Source organism: Haemaphysalis longicornis, unplaced genomic scaffold, assembly GCF_048455015.1.
Source record: "Haemaphysalis longicornis isolate Haplotype H1 unplaced genomic scaffold, Haemaphysalis longicornis Haplotype H1 scaffold_8, whole genome shotgun sequence".
Classification (NCBI taxonomy): Eukaryota; Metazoa; Arthropoda; class Arachnida; order Ixodida; family Ixodidae; genus Haemaphysalis; species Haemaphysalis longicornis.
The window spans coordinates 183,888,139-183,905,693 of record NW_027526445.1 but is presented as its reverse complement, the minus strand read 5'-3'; the positions used below and the strand labels follow the sequence as shown (position 1 = coordinate 183,905,693).

The 17,555-nt window shown below is 47.7% G+C and overlaps 1 protein-coding gene across 1 annotated transcript in view; it reads right to left on the bottom strand.

Moving 5' to 3' along the window:
• The window catches only part of LOC144148613 (protein Skeletor, isoforms B/C-like), a 42,545-nt gene that overhangs the window by 14,031 nt on the left and 10,959 nt on the right, over window positions 1-17,555 (bottom strand). Inside the window, exons 5-7 of the mRNA XM_077680123.1 lie at window positions 14,578-14,746; window positions 8,257-8,332; window positions 3,533-3,732 (exon numbers count right to left, since the gene is read on the bottom strand). Of these exons, the coding sequence (XP_077536249.1) occupies window positions 3,533-3,732; window positions 8,257-8,332; window positions 14,578-14,746 (445 nt within the window). The remainder of the gene's footprint in view (window positions 1-3,532; window positions 3,733-8,256; window positions 8,333-14,577; window positions 14,747-17,555) is intronic.

Below are 17,555 nucleotides of genomic sequence, written 5' to 3'. Positions count from 1 at the left end.
CCCCCCCCAGTTTTCATTCCGGTGTCATCGATTTACTCGGCGCCGCTCCGGGGCTACTCCTCACCACCGATGACATCTTCCACAACTATTTTTCCGCTCGCCTCCACCGATGCCCCTTCGGCAAGTTGCGCAGTCGACAGCTAACGGTTGTATGCGGTTATCAGATGATTGCGAAAAATAAAGAGAAGCTCGGATGCCCCTAAAAAAATGCACTGACGATAACTACACTCCGTAATATGAAATTTGTGCGCAGTACCCGCTGCAGTCTTCTCGGTCACGGCGCATTTCTGCTGCGTCTCAGGAAGTGTTCGCGTGATCAGCGAACGTACGGCGGCGGGCGCTACTCTGCTGCTATACCTCGCAGTGCGCCGCCGCCGCCGGCCAGCATGCTGCAAATTGTGTTTGAACCTCCCGCGCAAATGTTACGTGGCTCGGATTAGCCTCGCTCAAAGGAGCAGCGAGCATGTTGTTGCATATAGTGTTTTAAACTCACGCGTAAACATCAATTGGTTTGGATTAACGGACAATGGAACAGCGTCTAGGGTAAGTGTCGGGTTGAGGGCGTTCCTTGATGACGACACAAGAAACATGTGTGAGGGAAAGGCAGTGAGAGAGATGGCGCCGTAGCCGTACGTGTCGTACTCCACTTCACCCTTCGGCAAACGCTACTTTCTGTTTTCTTTCTTTCGTCGCTGCTGCGTTGGCTCACTCGGTTACGCTGACAAACAGACGCACGCCTCCGCGAAGCCCAGGTAATGGGTGCCAAAGGGCAGCCCCCTAAAACGACCGAAACCCGCCGTCGCCGTTTCCACTCAAATTCCCTTTGCCAAGTAGCTGCGTATCCCTCCCGGTAAAAGAGAAACTTCTACAGTTGGAACGGCAGATTGAGCCAACATTTCTTTGTCAGCTTGGAAGGCCTTCCGAGCGACATTTTCGCCAGTGTCTTTCACGCCTAAGTATGCTCCATCACCGGTTGCCGGTTTATGCGTGCATGGTTTGCTGGTAGAAAACGGGGGCGTGCACGCTCAGCTAAGCATCATGCCGCTACCGATGAAATGCCGGTTGTGCTGGTGGGAGGTTTAAATGTCGAAATGACATGGCTCACTGCTGTTAGTCGGCTGTCTTCCTCAATGGAGTGGTTCGGGCGTTGGTTGATGTGTTACACAGACATCTTACACACTTGTAAGATGCACACGAGGGGGAAGGGAAACGGACAGCCACATGTTTGTTCGCGAGAATAGAGCTCAAGGGATTCCAGGTTCTAAATTGTTATGGGACGGATGCATGCCGCTCATTTGGATGAAGAAGAGCAAGAATCGAAGCGCTGGCCGGAACACAAGCGCGGTTGTGTGCAAAAACAACGGAAAGCTGCTGGTCACGCCGTTACCACCTCAAGTTCAGCTCGTGGAGTAGCGGCGAATCTATCCCGAATAAACCGCAAATTTCCCGCTTGGAACTCCGGCGTGAGCCAATATCACTTCTTCAGAGGGCTTTCCGGGGATATTTTCGACGGCGTCTGTCACTTCTAAGCACGCGCAAATGACTGGTTGCCGGTTTATGCATGCGCAGGTTTGTAATGGAGAATAGTGTGAGGGAGGAGGGGAGGCGAGCATATAGGTTTCATGCCCCTATATGTAGGATGGCGTGTCCGTTGTGCTGGTGCGAAATTTAAACGCGGATGATAAAGCGCCAAAGGGACGTGTCCGGATCCCCAGTCCAAAAACACAACAGAAAAAAATGTCTGTAGTTTTGTGGTATTTTCGCGTGTCGTACTGTCGTCTTGTCGTTGTCTTGTCGTGTCGGGATTCTGGTGTTCTGTCGTGAATCGTATTCTTGTCCTGATTTTGATGCTCCGTCGTGCCGAATTCGTGTCTTGTCGTGATCTTGATGTTCCATTAGTAGTTGCACATGTTGTGATTGTTATCGCCCATTGTGAAGAGCAGCGTAAATGGCAGTTCTGTTGTAACTACAGGAATGCTTGTCGTTGAGAAAATTGGCGTTGTTATGACAGAAAGATGTCGTAACAACAGATGGGTTTGTCATAACAACAGGACTTCTGTTGTCACAACAAAGTTTTCTGTCATACGACAGGAATTCTTGTTAGGTTTTTGCGGTGTTCCTACTGTGATTTTAGACTGGGGAATCCTTAGTGGTAGAGCGGATTGGGTTTGTGTGTTAGGCTATGTTCAGATTACTGACACAAAACTCATGTCGTGGTCTATGCACGTAAAAAAATGCCACATCGCGCAGTTCGGTTGGCTGAGATGTGAATAGAAGTAATTATTTAAAGTTATTACGACACTTGCGGCAACAGTCTGAACCCGGCCCACACAAACAGTAAGAGGCTTACGACGCGGGAGGGACACAGGCAGTTCCATGTTTATCTGCAAGAACAAAGCTTGGACCCCTGAGAGGTTCATTCAGTGCATTGGCTAGGAAATAAGCTCCATTGGAAATTACGACAAATGTGCTTTGTTTCGTACACTCCGTGGACTCTGTCCACATTTGCAGGTCATCCTTCTTCACAGAGTGGAAGGGCACTAATTTTTTTTCTGGTGAAGATTGCCATTTAGGTGGTTGCATATACTGTACCAATTGTTTCTTGTGAGTTGAGAAGCGTATGTTTGGATTGGTACACTAATGTTTCCTGTTCGTTTTTTTTTTCAGCTTTCTGTTGAGTTTTTTTTTTCCTTTCCATCCCTTGGTTAATCCTCGCCTAACTTCCAATAGGTGCAAAAGATGGGAGTCTATCTCCGGGTAATTATCTGAAGTTTGCACACTTTTGGACTAGAAGAACGACTAACTGAGCAGGTTGGTACTGGTTCATAGTGAAAAACTGCCCAGAAACACGCACAAAAGAGGACGAAGAATACGTACGACACAGGTGCGGACTATCAACTATGGTTTTATTTGTGTGGGCCGGGTTCAGACTGTTGAAGCAACTGTCGTAATAACTTTAAAGAATGGCTTCTTTTCACATCTCAGCCAACCGAACTGCGCGATATGGCATTTTTACGTGCATAGACAACGACACGGGTTTTGTGTCAGTAATCTGAACATAGCCTAACACACAAACCCAATCCGCTCTACCACTAAGGACTCCGGACACGTCGCTTTGGCGCTTTAACATCCGCGTTTCAATCTCGCACCAGCACAACGGACACGCCATCCTTCATATAGGGGCATGAACCCTACCGCTGCGAATGTACGGCTCCGAATTTTACGGTGTGCCTTTTTGCGCATACATTCCGCTCCCCTCATGGGCATGCGCCTGTCACCATAGGCGACATCTGTATTTTTTGTGCTGTCTGCTGGGGATTTTGTCTTCGTTGCCTCTTTGCTGCTTCTGAAGTACAATTCATTTATGCCTGTTGTGTCCCGCGCAGCGGTACACGCCTTCACTATCATCACCCTCTCCCCACAAGCGCTGCCACAAAGACGTCAATCCGGGGCCGTTAAGTCGTGACCCTAAATCCGCTGCCTGTCTCCTTTCTGCCCCAAGATTTCGCGCCGAGAAAGCAGGGAAACTGACCAGTGGTCTTCTTGACGTTGGACTTGAGGTTGTGCACGGGCAGCTTCTCGGTTGTGTGAAAGTCTATCTCCACGTCTCCCAAGATTTTCCCGTTGCCGGAGAAGTCGTACACCACGAACCACTGGAACTCGTTCCAATGGTGACCGTCTGGCAGAGTTAGTACGATATCCTTCTGGGAATAGTGTCCGAGCTTGGTGTTCCTGCACGCGCCAACAGTTATAGTGAGAATTTTGCGTTCTCATGCGAAACGAGTGAATGTCCAGTGGTGCCGCCGACTGCGATCGAACCCCACCGCGCGAAGTTCGCACCGCCGGAGCTGAACCAGTGGCCAGAAGAGCTGCGCAAATGGCGGCGACAACTGCCATCATGTCATCGGCGATAGAAAAACGCAGTGTACCGTTAGCCTTGGCGAATCTACCTCACCGCAGAGCCCACTTGCGAATAAATATTCGGAAATATTTATCGGGCGAATATTCGCGCTAATATTTATTCGGCGAATATACAGAAGAGGGCAAAATATTACCCACACTTCTAAACTGCATTCCCACAGTTTCCCCTATGCAGGATCTATCAATCAGCCTCGCCAATGCTCGCAGCATCTGAGATTTGAGTATACGAGGGGTTGGAGGGCAGAAAAGACTTGTTCTGCCGAACGGCACGCATTAAGCTCACGCTGCTGCTCCCATGGTGACCAGCGATTTTAAAATACCCCTGCTAATTTTGTGCAAGGCACTCACTTCATAGCGGGCGTTCGTATAACATTGTTTTTTGTTTCCCCCTTTACGTTGTACCTCCCTCTTTAAATTAACTCCTAAGTAGGTAACTGTAAAATGTGGGTAGACGTGGCTACGATGGCATGCAAGGTAATGAAATAGCTAACCTAGTAAGAACATCGGAGGCAATGCTTAAAGGTTCACTGGAAGAGAGAAAAAAAAAACTTTTATTTGAGCCACGGTTACTCAGGGTGTTTGTTTGAGGGCTGGGCGAAGGCCAGCCGCGACTTATACCAGGGCCTCCTGAATCTCCTGGCTAAAGCTACCCAACGCCTCTCTCCATATCTCGCTTCTGGAGATTTGAAGGAAGTAGTCGTAAGAGCAAGCCCACATGAAGTGTTCCAGAGTGGCACGTTGGCTGCATCGGGGACAGTCGGAAGACGGGAACGAAGAGGACTGGATGTGGTGCAGACGAGCACTGCATGGCAAGGAGTCTGTTTGAAAGGGTCGCCAGTAGCGGATTAGGTGAGAAGTGAGGGGGGAATGGGCGGGGGGCAAGGTACGACGAAAGGGTCAATAGTGCTCCACAATGTCATTGAACGTGATTAGACGATCTCCGGAGGAGCGCGCGCCATGTCGGCGGACGATGCTCACACCAGCCCGGAGTGTGAGATCACGGGCGATCTCATGCATAGGCAAGATCGTTTCCCGGCAGGCCAATGTGGGTTAAGGCTCACGCCAACTCTACCATCATTTGAGGCGGGTTACTTTAGAGGACACGGAGGGCTTTAGATCACAGTACAACGCTACCGGCACTTTTGCCAGTTCCCGGTCCAAGGCGCGTGTGCGGGCTTGGCGGCGAGCTGAGTTAGAAACACAGTGCATGTGTCGGAGGAGGGGTTTTGTGAATATGTTTTCCCGTATTTCTAGGGAAATAGGCATGGCACTTTTAGCTTGCTCGGACAGCGTAATGCCTTGAGCAGCGAGAATAAACTTACCCGTTCCCGTTATCTCTACGCGGTGTGGTGATAAATGTGCTTAACTAACTCTGTGGCGGTGTTAAACACTCCGAGCTGGAGCAGACGATCCGTGGATGCGTTAGGGGGAATCTGCAGAGCGGTGCGGTAGACCTTGCGGATGATGCCATCGATCTTGTTCAGATCGAGTTTAGAAGCTTGTATATGTGGCAGTGCATAGAGGAGGCGGCTGATGAAAACGTTATTTCTTTTGCAGTGCGCAGCCAGAAGTGGCGAAGACCGGAGATGCCGAGCGGAACGCGTTCCGCTCCCCGCTAGCAGACGACGCTCGCTTTCCTAGCGCAACTCGCAATCGCAGCGCCGCGGTGGCGAGAGTCGCGGCCGGCCGACTTCTTTCCACGGCCGTGCGGGGAGATACGGAACTGAAACTAAAGCGTGGCAAACTGTTCGCATGGCGACGCAGTGAAACATCCCCCTCGCGAGCGGAACGATCAAATGCAGAGCATTTCCGGGGGCGCACGACGTTAAGTAGTTTGCGTTACGTTAATGTTGTTGCACTTGTGGCAACTGCTGACGAGAGAGCGCTCGTCAGCAGTAAAATTGGCAGCCTCGGCGCACGTTGAGTCCGAGAGAGGGGAGATAGTGTCCTTGAAACGTGCCTGGGCGCGCTATCGAATGTTGATCGCGCCGATAGCGAAACGTCTGAGCCGGGCATGTCGAGGCGAGCGATGCGGACAACTACGGACGCCAAGAACGGATGACATCGTGAGTTAAAGTAATGCTCTGCATTTAAAAAAGTGTGCACTAGGTACAGGCGGTCCCGTTCATCGAGTCCACGGTGTCGGTTTGTTTCCCGTGGGAGGAGTGCAATATTGTCAACATGAGAGCCCAGTGTTGTATGAAGAAAGCATTGGATCGATTCTGGGGGAGGATTAGGCCAAGGATTTTGAGGCGGGAGACTCTAGGGACGGTTTGGCCTTGCACCTATATTTCAATTTGGGTATTTGCAGGACTACGTGTACTGGGAGGAAGGATTAACAACTCAGATTTGGAAGGGAAGCACGGGAGTCCGGCCAAGGCTGCTTGACAGCTGTCTGCATCGGCGCCTCCTTGGAGAGTGCTTTTACCTTGGAGAGTCCATCATTACCTCCTGGAAACCAGAGTGTGATTTCATCCGCGTATGTGCCAAAGCGAAGATAGGGGAACTGTTTGAGAGATTGAACAACAGGCAGGAGGGCGAGATTAAAAAGCACAGGAAAGAAGACGGCATCTTGCGGAGTACCTCCTGTGGCCAGATGGTATGGGCCGCTTGTGTGTGGGCCCAGGCGTATGATGGCTGTGCGGGCACTGAGGAAAGCATAGTTATACACCCTCAACGCGGGGGAAATGGCTGAGAGGCCGGACATTATTGCCTGGTGAGTGACCATGTCGAAGCCTTTTTAAGGTAAAGTGCCAGCACGACTGCATTGTCCCCCTTGCTGGGAGGCCGGATAATTTCATTGGATAATTGTAATAGTATGTAGCGACAGCATCGCCATTGTCACCATCAGCTCGCAATCATCATCACGGGGCCTGGCCAGCGTCAGCAGTGGCACGCGACAACAGTTGGACCGTCGACTCAGCAGCTGGGGGGCCGCTCATCCATGGCGCGAGCGATAGCGTAGTCTCGCGGTGTTGGGGCCAGCGCTGTCGTTTTGGGTGTGATGTCGACGTGCCCTTGTACATAGATTTCTGGGCATTGCGCTGGTAGCCGGAGGGACGGGATGTAGTTGCCATGTCTGGCATTTTCGCGTCCTAGAGGATCCGGAGGCACTGAAAGACTGCAGCAGGACGGGAGACGTGAGCTCATCGGAGTTGGCGTGGGGTGCAACGATGTGCATCTCGCGTGAGTCACGCTGTGACTGCAGTGGAGCAGGGCAGTCTGTAAACTTTGCAGGGCATATGACGAGCGATGGTGGCGTAGCGGGCGATGAGGTTGGAAAGGATTTGGTGGTAACACCGCAAACTCGCTCACCAGAGCCCTCGCATGAGGCAGTAGAAGGGGAGAAGGAGCGCTGCTGCATGTCGACGTTCGTGTCGTCATCAGCTGTGGGGATTGCCGGTTTAGGTGTGGCTGCCACGTTAGAAATGTCGTCTACGACGGCAGCACTCGTGGCAGGAAACGACGCCGATGGTGCAGGAGGTATGATGTGCAGTGGCGCAGCGTGCGCTGATCGTGCCGGTACCTCCTGTGCTGTAGGCCGAAAGCAGTCGTCCACTCCCCAAAGCCGTAGTGTGCCAGCAAGGCAGTGCGAAGGTCGTCGCAGAGGGTTTGGCTGGGGCGGTGGGAGGGCGAGGACGCAGCGGAGCTCGAGGGGAAGCGTGTCCCACAGGATGGAGTGCTTGAGGGGATGAATGGTGACGTAGTTCAGGGTAAAGATGGCCTCAAGCTTGAAAAACCAACCTTTGAGGTGGCGTGCGTCGCCATGTCGGTGTGCCGCTGGCCGGTGATCACGTCCGGGTCACCACATGTAGGAAAGGGAGCCGGGGACTCGGTGATGCGCTGTGGCCTCCTTCATTTATTCAGGTAGCGTAGGCCCGGCCAGAACAAGCGGCCGCCCAGCTGCTGAGTCGATGTTCCATCTGTTGTCGCGTGCAACTGCTGACCTTCAGCAAACTACCTTCAGCCAACTATCCTGAGTTTTTTCCCTAAATGGGTCAGCTAAACTTGGCATGTCTAGGGAATTCTAGAATTGTGCCAACAAGATTAGGCAACAGCTGTGATGGTCCACAAGTTAGGAAAGGCGATAACCGAGGCAATAACGGTGATTTTTCCGATTTAAGGAAAAGTCGACCGATAGTACAGCCTCCCAGTTACGGTTAATTGATTACTCGTACAACGCCAGCGATAGACGTATATAATTTGGTTGGCGGAGATGTGAGATGATGTGACTATATAGAATTTTCTTTGTCACAGTTGCGACATGCGACTGAAAATGGCGTCGTTATCAAGCAGGCCGTGAAGGCGTAACGTGGCGCGTGTGCGCTCACTTACTTGCCGCTTTCGTCCTTTAGTTTCATCAAATTGGCCATCGGGATGCCACGCCATGTGCCCACCGCGAAAAAACCATCTGAAAACGAAAGCAGGTAGGGGTAGCGGGGGCATTGTCTCATCAATAAGTTGAGGCTGCAAAAGAAAATCACATAATTCCGGCAGTTGATTAAACACCCTAAAAGGCGACCCGGCCTTCCCGTCATGCAACCACAAGCGATCACAAAGTGATGTTCATTCATTCATTATTCATTATTTATTCATTCATTTATTTATTCATTTATTTATTCATTTATTTATTCATTTATTTATTCATTCATTTATTATTTATTTATTCATTATTTATTTATTCATTCATTATTCATCTTCCGACTATTTTCCTCCGACCTATGAAATTTTTAGAAGTGACAGAAAGTTAACTGGGCCTAAGCAAAAGGGTGGCGGTGTTCTCATTGCCATCGATCGCTCAGTGCAATGCGTGCGGCGTGCAGACCTCGAGACTGAGGAATCAGTCTGGCTTGAGGTAGGCCTCAAGAGGGGCGAGAAGCTGCTCATCGGTGCATTCTATATAACCCCGGATATCTTACCTGCTGAATATAATCTCAAGCTCACATCTATTGAAAATGTTTCCAATTCACACTCCAACCATAAGCTAATTATACTTGGGGACTTCAACACCCCAGGTATTCACTGGAACAGTCTTTCATTTCAGCATAAAAACCATTACGCAGCGCAGAAATGCACCATGTTATTAGATTTTCAATCATTCACCTCCTTGCAGCAGTTCTGCCACATAGAAAACTTCTGTGGTAATGTCCTAGATGTGTGCTTCTCGAACTTGAAAAACGTACAAGTGTGTGCCTCCGAAATATCTCTTGTACGCCCCGACAAGTTTCACCCCCCTCTTATTGTCTCTATCTCTGTCGCTGCCCAGCATTGCTATGGTGGTGTTGACGATTGTGCAGTCCCGCGATATGCTTTCAAGCGTGGAGATTATGTTGGGCTCTATCACTTTTATTCATCTGCTGAATGGTCTAGTGTTTTTGATGTCAATGATGTTGACGAACAGGTTCGACGTTTTACCGAAATTGTCAGGAGTGGCATGGAAAAGTACATCCCTTTTTATAAGCCTGTTCATTCCAAATTTCCCCACTGGTTCTCTAAAGAACTTCGAAGTTCGCTTAAACTTAAGGACAGTGCCCACAAAAAGGCCAAACGGTCTGGGCTTGACAAGTGGAAAGCGGATTTTAGTCGGTATCGCTCACTTTGTAAAAGCCTCTACCGGCGTGACCACCAGCTCTATATAGAGTCGTTAGAGGCTTCTGCGTCTCAGAAACCGGCTGACTTCTGGAGGTATGTACGCGGCCGTTCTAAGGCGTCTAAAGAACACATTAGTCTGATTAATTCCGATGGGGAACAGGTTGAGGATGTCGCCACGAGCTTTGCTCAGTACTTTCATTCTGTCTTTCAACTGCCAGATGGTCCCGACGAACGCCTATCGTTTAATAATATGTCTAATTTTAGTACACTTATGTTCGATGAAAAACTTGTCAATGATAGCCTTAAACGGATGAAACCATCATTTTCCTGTGGTGCAGACGGAATTCCAGCAGCCCTCATGAAGGCTTACGGTCACATTTTTGTGCCTGTCTTAACTTCCATTTATAATAACTGTTTGCTTTTCGGTAAATTTCCTCGTGCATGGAAGATTGCTCGAATTTTTCCAATATTTAAGTCTGGTGATAAGTCAGCCGTTACCAACTATCGCCCAATCTCACTCCTTTGTGTCTCCTCAAAACTCTTTGAGTCAGCTCTGCACAACGTTCTTGCTGCCTGCGTCAAGAACGTTCTGATACCAAATCAGCACGGCTTTTTCTCGGGTCGATCGACGGTTAAAAATCTTGCAAGCTTCATGACTCAGGCTTCGGCTGCAGTTTGTGAAAACGGCCAGTTGGATGTAATTTATTTTGACCTCAGTAAGGCGTTTGATGTAGTGAACCATAAATTATTAATTAACAAGCTTACTATCTCCGGTGTTAATGCAAGTCTTGTTGCCTTGTTGTCCAACTATCTCCTTGACCGGTCCTTTTACGTAGATGTAAACTTCAAAAGGTCTAGTGTTTACACTGCCACGAGTGGTGTACCTCAGGGTTCTGTGCTGGGTCCACTATTGTTTTCTATCTTTATCAATGATGTGTCAACAGTGTTAACAAAATCTTCATTTCTTCTCTATGCTGATGATGTCAAACTATTTAGGCACATTAGCAGTTTTCAGGACTGCTGTGCCTTGCAGAGGGATGTGTCGGAATTATCGGTCTGGTGCAGCAAAAACTGTCTAATTTTAAATCCAGCTAAAACAAAGGTTGTCACGTACAGCCGGAAAACCCATCGTCTACTGTTTTCCTACAGTATAGCGGGAGCTCCGTTGCAAAGGGTTGAGGAGATTAGGGACCTCGGGGTTCTTTTCGACAGTACCCTCTCTTTTTCTTCTCATATTAGGCTCATCACCCGGCGAGCACTCCGAAGTCTTGGAAATGTGTGTCGGATTACAAAGGAATTCTCTTCTCCAGATCCATTTCTAATGCTATACAATGCAATATGTATCCCCCAGTTAGAATATGCTTCTGTTGCCTGGAACGGCATCTCCAAATCTAGTAGTGAATTAATAGAACGTGTGCAGAAGAAGTTTTTATCCATATTTAAGCACCGTCATCACAATCACAGTTCGGGTCCTGATTCTGACTTACCCATAGTTCCTTCCATTCCTTCGTTGACCTGCAGACGTATGCGTGCAGACCTTACATTTCTTCACAAAATTGTTCATGGTGACCTTTCTTGCGCAGACCTGCTTAACTGTTTAGAGTTTAGTGTTCCACAGAGGCCCACCAGGTCGCATCGCCCTTTCTTGACCGCTGCGCGCAACTCCAATCATTCTCCTGTGCGCAGAATACAAAATTGCTACAACCGCTTCTCTGAACGCCTTGACATCTTTCAAAGCTCCTTTACAATTTACCGTACTGCTTTGTTGAACACAGTATGTTAAACATCTATGATATCTCTGTCGTTCGTTTTTCTTTTTTTTATTGCTGAAATTTGGTTTCTCTGTGGTTCTGTTTAACCACTATAGTTGCCTGTTTTTGAAACTGTTTACTTATCATGGTTGTCTTATCATTTGTCTCTATACTTTGTCATTGTTCTTGTCGTCTTACTGTTAAACTTTGTTCTCTGCTTGTTGTGTATTCATTACAATAAGCTGAGCCACAAAGGCATCTTCTTTTTCTTTTTTACCTGTACCCAGGCTCCGCCTGTGCTTTATTTCTGTAATTTTCGCTACTTCAAATTGTGTGTGTTGTCGCTTGTTTATTTCTTTCAATATGTTTCTTGTATTTTGTTTTCATGTAACTATCCGTGCGCCAGCACCCAGGCCTCTGGCTGTTCCTGGGCACGTAAATAAACATGATTGATTGATTGATTGATTGATTGATTGATTATTCATTATTCATTATTCAAGTATTATTCATTCATTCATTCATTCATTCATTCATTCATTCCATCTTTACATCCTTTTTTACAGGAGGAGGCGAGACAAAAAGCTGTTTGAACAGCTTGACGGGGTCCCAACCCCCTTTTTGTTGACAGCTTAGCGGAGACAGCTTAGGTTGACACGTACAATTAGAAAAAAAAAAAGATATTGCATACTACCACTTAATGCAATAACACAGAAAGTGAGGTTCTTTCACTTAAAAACAACAACAACACAGAAAAAGTACAAAATTCACAACCTGTGCTCACAGAACCATCTAAATATGGGGTCAAATTTTTTTAACTAGCCTAAGTAACAAAACAGGCAATGTGTACTGTAAAGATTGTTGAACATAGTAAGCGTGTGGCGTCGGAATCATCCATTTCTCCATGTTACGTATTTGTTGACGCTTTCACTTTCAGTTTAGCTTTCACTACACTGTACAATTCGTTTGTAGTTACGAACAGCCTATAATTATACAAAGAGTACACTGGAAGATTGTCATACTTTAAAAAAAGTTTTTTAGCGGGGTAAAGGAAGGGAAGGTTAGCTATGTAGCGAACAGCTCTTTTTTGCAATAGATGTATACCTTTGACAAATTAGACACTTCCGTCTTGCACCACACAAGGCTACACTAAGAAAACAACGAGAATACGAAGGAGTTATACAATTGAATCTTCACTTTTACGGGACAAATATGCCTTATTCGAGCAATAATACCAACAGCAGATGACGCTTTTAATTGCACATACTGAATGCGCTCGTTCCACGTTAAATGTTTTGAAAAAAAAAATCACTCCAAGAATGTTTACAGAATCGACCATCTCTATCAGCGTACTGCCTAAGTTTACACTTATTGGAGCTACTTGTTTCCCTTTAGGCGAATACACGACAACCTTAGTTTTTTTTTTCGTATTTATGCGGAGATGGTTCGCGCCTGCCCAAGTCTCTAAGTCAAGCAGTATTTGATCGCTTTATACCTCTAATTCTTTTTACGATGTGGCTGTAGCAAAAAAATAGTAGTGTCGTCGGCGTAAGACACAAAAGCGGCATTATCAGTGCAATTTACAATATCATTCATATAAATAGAGAACAAAAGTGGACCTAATATACTCCCTTGCGGTACACCAGCTTGAATACCGTATTTACCCGATTCTAACGCGCACTTTTTTTCCGAAAAAATAGAGAGAGGGAGATGAAACGTTTATTATTAGAAAAAAAAGGAGGTGGCGCGATTGTCTTAGGGGTGGTGCCCTCGTTCCAGGGCCCCAGACTCTTCTGCTCCTCTCCGGGATCGAAAAATTAAGTCCTGAATAAAAAAGGCGGAGCGGAAAACATTTCGGAAAACATTTATGAAGTACGAATTCCTAGCAGCTCTCAGGCTTGAAGTGAGCTTGTTACGATACAACTTAAATTCATTTTTATGTTTAATCATGGTGAGTAGTTCGTACGTAGTTCGTAGTTCGTAGATTTTCGCGTCTTGGGTGATTTACAAATTTTTTTCATGGGGAAACACTCATTGCATACCTGTTAAAAAATTGCAATGAAAGCGGACTATGCTGAGTCACTACTATTGACTGATTATTTATTTATGTCATTTCAAAGGATAAAATCGTCAAAATGTGTCAATTGAAAGAGTTGAAATGACAATGCCAGAATGAAGTACCTAAATTTTAAGATACTAACGGTATTCCTCGCCGTTAACAGTTTTGAGTATAATTCATAGTCCAGATCTGTTAAACATCCAGAAGTGAACGAATTAGGCAGCTCAAATGTGTTTATAAATAACAAACGGCAGCTTCAAATTCATTACAAATTCTAATGAAGTTCCACTGAAGTACAAACTGCTCCGAAGAAAGTTTTGAAAGTCAAGACTACAAGATAACCATTGCATCACAGTCCGATAACAATGTACCGAACACAGAACCACACGGGTCGCAATATAGTAAACTCCTAAAATTTTTGCGACTTTTGTAAATCCACCAGCAGGTAGATGTGGAGTGGTAGATCCACGCGAACAGACCCGAAAGCAACGATTGAGTCTTGGGCGTGAACACATGGTAGAGGGATGTTAGAGGAGGAGGAAAAGGTGGAGGAGGAGGCGGAGGTGGAGGAGGGGGAGCGGCTGGGGAAGATTCCTCCAACAACCCGAAATATAATCCTGGCTACGCCACTGCTCTGGGGGAACCTTGAGCGTCAGTGATTACTTCCCTCACGTCGAGCAAGGAATCGTGTCATGCCAACGACTAAGGACGCGTAGAAGAAATGAATGAATGAATGACCTGTATTTAGGAAGAGGCCCTGGTGGGGGTTGGGGGGAAAAGGAAGAGGGAAGACCCGTATTGCAAATAATGATCACATGGCGTTGTAATCGTTTAGAGTTCCTCTTCTGGTTAGCTGCAGGCACGGTTTGAGTTTTCACATAGGCACTGGTCGTTGGCACGTGGAGCACTGTTCGCACTGTTCACACGAGGTTCACACGAGTACAGTCGCAAGCACGAACACTTGAAAAAAGGGTGGGAGTCAGTCAGCCACTATACAACTCTGTACAGACCACTTTGTACAGCAAAGTTTTCTACACTTTCAAGGGTGCGTGGATCGTCTCTAATAAGCTGCAAGTGCTCAGTTAGTGATTGCAGGGCCGCCTGGAACTCTAGGAGTTGCTCTCTGCCACTTGAGAATGGTGGACAAGACTAAATTAGATGAAAGAAATTGGGGATAGCATGTACCGCACAGAAGGTACATTTAGATGCCGAAGCCTGATTTCTTGAACATTTAGAAAAAAGTAAATCCACGCTTACCCCTCGTTTCCACACTGTAGCTGAAGTTTTTTATTTCGATTGTGGCACTGTCATTCAGCGTAATGTCGCCGGAGGAGACGCCCTCTACGGTGTTCCCCAGCTTTGCGGGAAGCTTTTGCGCAGCCGGGGGCCGGAAAGACCTTGGAATGACGACGTGCCCAAAGTTTACCTGCACCAACGGAACCACAGGCAAAGATTCGGTTCCCTTGCACTCTGTGAAGAAGCATGACCAGCGAAGCCGAGGTGCCGAGCCTCAACGTGCACGACAATATGCTTTGACCGGGGCGTAGTCCGAGGAGTGCACGAAATAACGCACGTTTATTTATTTATTTAACCGCGCCGTCTACTGTTGAATGCAGGGATTGGAGATTGGGATGGGCGTTTTCTGGCACTCCCGTACCTTATGGTATAGGGTGCCTAGTGATGGACAGCAGTTACAGGTGGCTTGGTTTCCCGTTGGATAAATGGCACATAGGGGCTGCGGTGTAGATATGTGTTAGTCAGAAGACGGTGGCTTCATATCTTGCGAGTTGTGGTCGTGGATAGGGGAGCATTCATTGTTGATGTCAATAGTGGGCCAGGATGTCCGTGTAGCGCGGGAGAGGTTGTTGGTTAGGTGCGAATGGTGGCTATCCTCCCGCGAAGGAAACGGCCCGGTGTGTATGCAAGTGCGGACAGCGGGTGAGCCGCCCCATTCCTCTCGAGGGATTCGTTGCCGAGAGCCCGGACTATGTAGACTTCTGGAGTGTTCAGGCGTGTTTACCAACCGCGGTGGCTCAGTGGCTCAGGAGTTTTAGATGCGACTGCATCTCATTCACTCGCCTTGTCCATGCAGCGTCGGCGTTGTTGTCGTCCGCCCCTCCCCTATTCTCCTCGCCGCGCGAGCTGCGCTCTCCGCCGCTCACCCCCTCTCCTCTCCGATGCCCCTCTCTCGTCCACACCGCTCCCCCTACACTATAAAAAAATTAATAGTTAGCGGCGCCCGGTTTCGATCCCACGACCCTGTGGGCGGAACGCGAGGTACATGGTGCTCTGAATTAACCGAGACAGAATGAAATGCTACGAACGCGCCTTATATCCTTGACTCATTCAAACTACGTCAAGAAGCTACTGATACAACGCATGATGGGGCAATGATTCACACTTGCAATAAAAGAAAAGAAGCTCCCACTTACAGCAACAATGATGGAGTAAAGGTCGATGTGACAGCGAAGCCCCAAGCATACCACTTAGAGAGATTGACAAGATTGGCCAATACATAATAATAATCATACGCGTTCCCGACACGTTTCACGCGATTTCAGAATCAATCCAACGGAAACACCAAGTGAACCCCACGATGCGTCGCATCTACACAGGGTTCCCCTCGCGGGGAGGTGGGCGCAATTTTTATGATGCAGGCCAAAATCGAAAACGCCCTTGTGTTCGCGATTACGACGCACGTTAAAGACCCCCTGCAGGTGGTCTAAATTAATCCGGAGCCCTCCACTACGGCGCGCCTCATCGCCCAGGTGTAGCCTTGACGCGTTAAACCGCACAATCAAATCAAAATCAATCAGGCATGTTAGAATAATATTAAGTGCTCTTTTGGGAATGCGTCCCGGTTGATAATTCCTCTAAGCTGTCTAAGATTATGGTGATTGTGTTCTGGGTAGTAGTGATTGTGTCAGCTAAGGCGGCTCCCTCGGCAGTGTCGGTCACTGTAGTCTTGATTGTTCTGGGTGTTAGTTCTTCCCTTGTCCATTACCTACAAATACTACAGAGGAGGATAGGGAGGTGCGTCCAAATAGCGGTTATATGGGTCGTTTTTAAATTTTGTGGATACAGCACATGCTCGGGCAATTCGTCGGGCCTTGTTGTATCTGGCGTGCATACTGCGTTTCATTGGAGCCACATGTATGCGCTGCGTATCTTCGAAGGTATGCTTGGTTTTTTTATCTTTGACCGGTGCTATTTTATAACCCATTCGGCAAAGAGTCGTGCGCCTTGTCGTTGTCATCTTCGGACGCTCTATTTGGTAATTGTGGCGGGCTTCCTGTAGTTATTTCCGACTGTATAAACGCCTGGTTGTAGTCATTCTGATATCTATACATCTTGGAGAGCAACTCAACGACGGTTTGTGGACCTTGCAGATATTCAATCTGACTTTTTCATTCGTTTTAAGTGCCAGGTACGGAGTTTAATGCGCTATCCTACTAATCAGTACTTCTTGCGTAATTCTAAAGGTGTCATTTTGTTCAGGCCGTTGCGACGCAGCGCGACGGGTGGAAAAATGTCCATAAGCTGCAACGGCCACGGTTTGGGAGGCGGCGGTCGTGTTCAATCCGGAGAAATGTTTCAGAACAACAAGGCCAAAAATTCTAAAATGCGGTCCAGTTGCAACGGACTGTCTATTCATGAGAAGGCCCGAGTCTTGGACGGTAGTCCTAGTTCGTTTTGCCATACCAGCACAAGGTGTTAAAAGTGCTAACTTTAGCGGCCTTCGAGGCCACGTGTTTGAAGGCAGCTCTGCACAGGCTGTGTGTTTTTAGGTTTTAGGTGCGGAGTAACCTAGGACCGCAAAAGGTGCGTCCGCGTCCGCGCGCATAGCATTTACAATAAAAAAATCCCACAGGCACCCGCAGGATTCGAGGCTGTGTCTGGTAGACCAAACAGAGTAGTGTCAGTCGCCTTTCCCATTGTGCTACGACCGTAAGTTAGTACCCTAGAGTCAAACGGCTTACTCCCTCGCCTCTAACGGTGCGGAGTACCTTAGGACCGCTACAGGGAGTACACGGAGTACAAGCTGTACAGGGAGCAAGCGGTACAGGTAGTGCATACTCACTTAGTAATACATGTGCCCGTCTTGCTTTTATATCCAGCAGAGGAAAGCCCCCCCCTCATCGAATCGGTGGGCTTGTCGCAAAAAACAGATATTTTAGCGTTAATTTTGAACTACAGATTTTACTATGAGAATATACAAATCAACACGCGAATTT